This window comes from Orycteropus afer, unplaced genomic scaffold (assembly GCF_000298275.1).
Source record: "Orycteropus afer afer isolate SDZICR_OR568_19922 unplaced genomic scaffold, OryAfe1.0 scaffold00031, whole genome shotgun sequence".
NCBI lineage: Eukaryota > Metazoa > Chordata > Mammalia > Tubulidentata > Orycteropodidae > Orycteropus > Orycteropus afer.
Window position 1 is genome coordinate 9,721,117 of NW_006921618.1, and position 8,059 is coordinate 9,729,175.

The following is an 8,059-nucleotide window of genomic DNA, read 5'->3' on the forward strand; positions in this document are numbered from 1 at the left end:
TCACCTATAAAATGGGACAGAGGCAGGACCCGCCTCTTCTGTACCCACCCATTAACCCTTTCCAGCCCCCCATGCCAGCTTCAACCTGTAGCTTTTTCCCCCCATCTCCCTTGTGAGTGAAATTTCTATGGAAGGCATGTATTTCTTTTCCTAAATTTAGCCTGTGTGAAACAAATTAATACTTAAAGGAATGGAAAAGAAGAGTATCCAATCATGACAGACAATAGTGTTTAAAAACAGTTTTATTATGCAAAATGTTAACTTTTATAAAAAGTTTTAATATACATCGCATGGTTACAGAAAGTCATCTTCCTGTAAAAATGGTACAAAAGCTATATACTCTATAAGAGTTCATAATCAGGGCAAGAGCCTTTCTCCAAGGAGACCAGAAGACCAGCTCTAATGCAGCCTTGGCAGTTCGGAGAGCAGCCTCTCCCCCCCCCCCCGCCCGCCTTTACACCTCCATACTCTGAAAAATCAGTCTTTAAACTTGGGGGTGGGGACAGAGTGCGTTGCCCAGCTGGTGCCCAGAACTCCCTCTGGCTTTTCAGGCCACCCAAGTTCACACAGTCCTTCGCTCCTGGGATGCCAAATCCAGCTTTGAGGCAGGAGTTTAAGGGAGTCAAGTGGGCAGGGCACAGTTGGGGCCCATCCATGCCCTCGCGCTTCCGGCGGAGAGGGTCCCGGGTCCCAGGCGGAACGGGCGCCAGCACCTGCGTTCTGGGTGGGGGAGAGGGAAGAAGCACGGGGAGCCGTCAGTTTCCGCCGAGCGCGCCGAGGCGGGGGCAGTCCGCAGACTGGCCGGCGCCAGGGAGGAAACTCAGTCTCTACCTCCAGCTGATAACTCCGCGCCCCACGCTGTCCCCACCCAGTTGGCGCCAAAGGACCACAGGCGGAGCCTGCACCACCCCCCGCCCCTCGGAACAGACACTAGTTGGGAGGGGGTTTAGGAAGACCGTTCCACAGCTCCCTTTCCGACCGGACAGAAAGCAATTTTCTTCAGTCGGACCCGTGTCTACTTTCTCCAAACTTTAGCCACGGGAGCAGAGTAAACGCAACCAGTGTTTAATGCTGGGATGCGCGTTATCTGAAAACTAGTTTCACTATTCATTTGATGTAACGGATGGGCAAGTCGGTTACTCCTCTCTGATCTCAGTTTCCCTGAAACAAGGGGCGACAATTCCTTTCAGGGGCTTGCTAACTCTTAGGATTTGTCGCTTAAGTGCCGCCCTCCCTCCGGACATCCTAGGAGGAGGGAATTATACACACCTGGAGGCGCCAGGACAGCCTGGTCAGTGGCAAAAGCTCCTCTTGTCGTTGGCGATCACAAGTTCTGGAGTAAGCTCGGCTGTCTGGGAAGAGAAAAAGGGAGAGTTACGCATGTCCCGTAGGATTTCTGGGGATTCCGCAGCATCCCGGTACCGGTGATCAGCCCCTCCCAGGCTCCCGAGCACGCCCACACGCACCTGGATGGCGAGATGCGGGCCGTCTGGGGGTCCGGGTGCCGGTTCCGCAAGGACCACTTGAAGGTCGAGGATGTAGTCGATGACGCGCTGCAGGATTTCCACCTGGCTAAGCTGAGTGCCTCGCGGGACTCCGGGTACCAATTCCCGTAGACGTGAATAGCAGTGATTCATGTCGTCCAGCAGGCTTAGCGGCTCCTCGGCTGCCGGGCCCTTGCCGCGGCCCCGCGCGATGGCCAAGCTGCGCTCCGAAAGGCAGCACACCGCCTCGTAGCAGCCACGCACTGGGCTCAGCGCTTTCATGTTGGATCGTGAAAATACAGGTACTGCTAAGCCAAAAAAGTAACAAGAACCTCCAAGGCTGCTTCTAACGCGCGTACGCCCCCCGGCTTCTAGCTTTTATAGAGCCCTCGTTGGTCACACGCCCCTTTATGCAAAAATGTCCGCCCTGGTCCCGCCTCCGCCAACCCTGGGCGTTCACAAGGCGGTTAAATTGCAAACAGGCTTCCTCCGGCTGGTCTAACGCCGAATACCGCGGATTCAAAGAATGAGGAAGCGCTGATACTAGGGAGAGGCGGGCCTCTTCTCTAGCAAGTATTTAAAAAATCACTTAAAACTGTTAACTTTAAGAATTTCTTTTCCTGGCAGCGTCCCAGATCTCTGAGCTGCCCCCTTGCCAGTCTACCCTTAGCCCCAACACTGGTTCGAACCCACGGCTCCTCCGAGGTCATAAATCCCTGAACAGCAAAGCTTTTTTTTTTTTTTCACCCAAAAGATTTTTTCAAGGGAAACTTGTAAGGAATTAGTGCCGCCTTGTTCCCCAATTTGCTGTTCATCTGACCTCCAGACTCACTGGCGTCAGGAATTATCTTGTGACCAGAGGAAAAAAAAATTAATTGCGGTGAAGCTGAGGTTACAATGAAGAAAACAGATTTGGGCTAGGCGCTGAGATTGCAGAAGGAGGAGGGGAAAAGCGTTGGAGCAAAGAACACTATTTATTTGAGCAACAAGGGAAAAGGAAAAAATAAAAAGAGCAAGCAGGCTGAATTCATGCTTTTTGCATGGAGAAAAGAAAGCTGCTTCTCTGGTTTCTTACATTCAAGAAGCCAAATATATGCCCAGTTGTGTGGAAGCAAATATGATTAGTATTTTAGACAGTGTTTAATGTGGGAGGACAGAGGGGCAATTTCTAGATAAACATTTTTAGGAGCCTGCATGCCTGACAGTGAATCTTGAAACTCTTGCTTCCACTCTTGCTTCCCCTCTACTTCCCCACTCTTCATCACCTCTGCATAGGAAACAATAGTTCGGTAATTTCATTGCGCTATTGTCTGTCCCTTTCTGCCATGGAAGGTCAGGCCACCTGGGCTTGATTATTCTTAGCCTTGCTGAAATAGCTCAGCTCTATCTTAGAGCCCAGGGAAGGGACCAATTTAAGCCCTGTGGACATTGCACTCAGTGTTCTTTGTTTATCCTCTTGTCACTTCCTAGGCCTTTTGGGAATTCGCAGCCCCAGGGAGCTGGTTTCCATCTTGGAACTGACCGAATAGGATCCCTCAATGGTTGCTTCCTTAATCAAGAAGTTGGTAAATATTTATGAAGTTGCTTCACATGAAATGTGGCTTCTGCTCTGAAAAGATTACACAATTTGGGGAGACAAGATTACTACAGGAAACAAGAGTTCAATAATGTTTGACACTGATTAACAGGACAATGGGCACTCAGAGCTAGGACAGTCTCAAAACAGTTGTAAGTGGAAAGAAGACTGGAATGGGAGTGGGGAGACTTGGGTTCAGCATTCCAGCTCTATCAATACTTGGTTGTGTGATCTTGTTGCCATGTTGGTAAAATGGGGAAGCTGATGCTGAGTGATCATTTTCAATCCTTTCCAACGCTAGAAAGGCGTAATGAAATTTGGACAGGCAGATGTGGAGTGGCAGGGTCCACAGAAGGTGTCTAATATCACACCATAAGTAATATCAGAGCCATCCTTGAAACCTTGTTCTTTTCCATCACAGCACAGGGCTCTGTGTCTTGAGAAGGAGGTCTTTGAAGGGTTTCTTCTTGGGATATAGATTTTGCAAGGACATACTCTTCCAGTGTCTTAGGAGGAAAAAATAACCTGTGCATGAATGGGTCAATCTATATGGTACATGAGTCAAGTGATGAGAGTGGGAACTATCAGGTCATAGGAAGGGAAAATGGTGGTTATGGAGACTAAACGACCAAATATAAGACTCTTTTTCATGTAGACTTTCATGGGCTGTGCAGAATAGTCAAGTCCAGTGGGCTCTTGAAATATCATTGCCTTCAGGGCCAGGTAGATTTATGTTCAAACCCCCAACCTTCCCTTTTACTGTGTGACCTTTGGGTAAGTTGCCTCTCTGTGCCTCCATCTATAAAATGGAACTATTTAGACCTATCTAATTCATTCAACAAAAAAAAAAACATTTATTAAATGCCCCTTTTGTGCAAGGCACCAGACAGGCACTCTCCATCTTAGCATCTTTGCCACCTGAGGGCACAGCATGGGACCAGTCCAGTTCTCCCTCCTTTCGCCCTACACTATTACTATTTTAAGGCACTCTGGTTGCACAATGGTTAAGCCCTGGGCTACTGGCTGCTAACTGAAAGGCTGGCTGTTTGAACCCACCCTGAGGCTCCGCTGAAGAAAAGACCTGGCATTTGCTTCTGTAAAGATTACAGACTAGCAAACCCTATGGGGGCAGTTCTACTCTGTCATATAGGGTTGCTATGAGTTGGAACAGACTCCATGGCAACTAACATTAGTATTTTACCATTGATGCCTCAGGTTTGTCTGTCGGTTTATAGTTTGCAAAGCACCTTCACGTTCACTATTTCACAAAGAAATGCCCATGAGCCATGTGGCATAAGTAGGAAAAGGATACAGTGGGATCAACAACCAGAATTCAGTCCCAGCCATGCCAATAGCTTGCAGTATGGCCTGGGACAAATTTCCTAGGCTTTGTTTTCTGTAAAATAAGGGTAAGGGACTGGAGAGCAAATGATCTGTAAGGATCCTTTCCAATCCAAGATTCTGATTCTGTCAAAGAAGCAGGTTAGGGTTGGCAATACTGACTAGTTGAAAGTCGGGAGACTCTTTTTCCCAGCAGCGGACAGAGCAGGCTAGCTCAGGCCTTCTGCAACTTGTTTAGCGGCGGCGGGGCCTCAGCCTCTTATTCCAAATGCCTCTGAACTTTCTGTTCCCAGTTCTGCTCCTTTTACCAGCTTTTTTCCCCCCTCTTGCATTTTTTATTTTTATGAAAGGATGTCATTAAGGCTTTTGTCTGCGCTGTTTTTGTTTCAGAACTTTTCTCACAATCCTATTTTTTGTTGAGGAATCCGCTCCTTTGCCCAGCTGTGGGTCCCGGTCCCACAGCTGTGTTGATCTAAGACTCAGCCCCAGACAGCCTGGCGCCAGGGTGGGACGTCATGCGTTCACACAGGGATGCGTGTCCCAGGCAACCTTTCCTCGGGCAGTCACCGGCCGGCGACTGCCGCCCCCACCAATGAGCGGCCGACACTCGAGAAAGGGGCGGGGCCTGCGCCGCTCCGGCAGGCGAGCGGCTCGTGAATTGCAGATGCTGAGAACTTGATAACGCTCCTTGCTTTTGGGCCCCTTAAAGTCTTTTATTCCACCTTTTTTAGATCTTTTTTTTCTTTCTTGCATTCATTCCCGTTTTCTTTCTTTATAACATATTCCTTTACCTAGTATGTATATAATTTTTCATTCTCTTTTTTTAACTATCTCTTCCCAGTATCAAGAATCATTTTGTAAGCATTTCCAGGAACTGAATCTTCCTTTGCCAAAATTAAAAAAAAAAAAATTAAATGTTACGCTTTCTGATTTCTGAAAAGTTGGCAAAACTATTAGGTTAATACTGTTATTTTTCCCTTTAATTAAAAAAAAAAAAAAAATGGTAGGAGTCCCTGAGCTGTCGATTTCAAACCGAGAAATGATGATGAGTGTTGCAGATGTCTTTTTTGCCTCTAGCTAGCTAGCTAGCTACCTACCTACCTATCAGCTTTTCCCATTTATGGAAATAAGGGGTCAAGGGAACCTCAGAAACTTGCCCAAGGTCATACGGGATGTCATTGGCAGACCTGTGGCCCAGATCCAGTCATCCCCCTTCCCGGGACTCCCTCCCGGACTCCCTGTGGGCTCTGGCCCCTAACTCTCATTAGCATTAGGGTGCTTTGCTGTGGTCTCAGAACATCCCTACATGCTGCATTTCCTATCATGTACTTGTTTGCTCACAAGGGGCCTGTAAAAGTGTGCTGAGGACCTCCCTGCTATATGCAAAGAACATGTCCTTTGTCCTTAACCCCTCACCTAGGCTGGACCCCAGATTACTGCTTGAGAGTCAGTTGATACAAGGAAAGCACAGAGGATTGAGAATCAAGATGAGGCTCATATCCTTGAGTGGGCTATCTACCCTCACTCTGCCTCAGTTGTCTCATCTGTAAAATGGGGAAGAAATTGATATCCACCTACCTCACCAGTGGGATCAAAGAAGACAAGGGATAGAAAATGCTGTGTGAACAGTTATTTTTAGGAGCTGCAATATGGTGTTGCCCTGGGCAGTGGTGGGAATGGTGCCAGGTGAGTTGGAGGTTCTTGATAAGGTTCTTCTCAGGAATGTGAGGAATATTGTGTGGGGAGTGTCAGCAGCATCTGGATCAAATGCATGAGTCCTTTTGTTGTTGTTGTGTGCCAGCAAGGTGATTCCAACTCAGCAACACTGTATGCATAGGGTTTCCTAGGCTGGGAGCTCTGGTGTTGTAGTGCCTAAGGCATTTTGACTTAGGTGACTAGAAGGCTGGCAGTTCAAACCCACCAGCCACTCTTCGGAAGGAAGGTTGGGCAATCTACTTCCGTAGTGATCCCTCCTCGGAAACCCAAGGACGGGTCGCTATGAGTCGAGATCGACTTGACGCCAGTGAGTTTTTTTTTTTTTAATCTTTACAGGAGCAGGTTGCCAGGTCTTTTTTCTTTTCCTTTTTTTTTGTCAGTTTACTAATTTCCAGGTCTTTTTTCTTATGGAGCCACTGGGTGGGTTCAAACTGCCAACCTTTCAGTTTGCAGCCAAGTGCTTAACCATTGTCCCACCATGGCTCCTATAAATCCTTATAAAACCAAGCTCACTGCCATTGGGTCAATTCCGAATCATAGTGACGCTCTTTGGGTTTGCTAGGCGGTAAATCTTTACAGAAGTAGATTGCCAATCTTTCTTCTGCAGAGTGGCTGGTGGGTTTGAACCGACAGCCTTCTGGTTAGCAGTCAAATGCCTTAGATACTACACCACCACAGATTTCTAGGGCTTCCAAGCTAGGTCACTCTGCCACTCAGAAAGACTTAGAACCCTCATCATCATCGAGTCCTCATTGCTGAGTGCTGTCTACCTTCATACACATTATCTCATTGATCCATTTTATGGATGAGGAGACTGAGTCTCAGGTTAATATGTCTGCCTAGACTCATAGTTAGTAAGTGGGAAACCCAAAATCTGCACTCAGGTCTGCCTGTCTCCACAGCTTGTGTCCTTCTGCACCCTGTGTTTTCTTCTAACCCTCCAAAGGATTTCCTGGGAAGATGGGTTGGACCTGAGAGGGGTAAATTCTACCAGGGAGAGAGAAGCAAGGGGAAATTCATCGGGTAGGAAGTCAGACATTGAAGTGTGGGGATGTTAACTGAAAAAAATTGCTTTCTAAGCAGAGAGACTCAGAGAACATTGGAAATTTCTCTGACATACGGAGCTTCCTCTCCTCCCTTCCCCAAACTTTCCAGCCATGCTTTAGGGGATGTTTATTCTTGAACAAAGAATGACTGACTACTCCTGTTTTTCGGGAGTCAGTTTTGCTGTCACTCTCCCAACCCAAAGTCAGCCTCACTTGGTCCAGCCACACCACTCCAAGGTTAACTAACTTCTTATTTGAGCAGGTAGATAGTGAACATGGGATGTCCCGGAGCTGGCATGGCTCCACAATGGGTTGGTGGGCATTCACAGGGGAGCAGGAAGAGAGTTCAGTTTCTGAGAACCTACCATATGTTGGAGGGAGCCCTGGTAGCATAGTGCCTAAGGCACTTGACTGCTAACCAGAAGGCTGGAGGTTCAAACCCACCAGCCACTCCTCAGAAGGAAGATGGGGAAGTCAACTTCCACAGTAATACTACCTCGGAAACCCAAGGAGGGGTCCTTATGAATCGGGTCCCACTCGAACAACAACAGCAACCATATGTTGGGTGCTTTATCAATGCTATTCTATATAATCTGCTCTATGGTCTTTTAAACCAAAATGCAAACCCACTACCATTTAGTTGATTCCAATTCATGGCAACCCCACGTGCTATAGAGTGCAACTGCTCTGTAGGGTTTTCTTGCCTGTCATCTTTACAGCAACAGATTGCCAGGCCTTTCTTGTGTGCTGCTGCTGGGTGGGTTCAAGCTGCCAGCCTTTATGTTAATGATTGGGTGTGAACCTTTTGTGCCACCTGTTGTTGTTAAGTGCTGTCGAGTCGTTTCCGACTCATAGCGACCCCATGCACAGCAGAACGAAACACTGCCCGATCCCGC

The 8,059-nt window shown here is 47.7% G+C and overlaps 1 protein-coding gene across 1 annotated transcript; it reads right to left on the reverse strand.

The window, feature by feature from the left end:
• Window positions 1-1,292: 1,292 nt before the first annotated feature.
• Window positions 1,293-1,766, reverse strand: ID3 (inhibitor of DNA binding 3, HLH protein). The gene is made up of 2 exons (XM_007935711.1): window positions 1,467-1,766; window positions 1,293-1,352 (listed from the first exon to the last, which is right to left on the reverse strand). Exons 1-2 carry the CDS (start codon window positions 1,764-1,766, stop codon window positions 1,293-1,295), a joined length of 360 nt encoding a protein of 119 aa, XP_007933902.1.
• Between the last annotated feature and the right edge of the window lie 6,293 nt (window positions 1,767-8,059).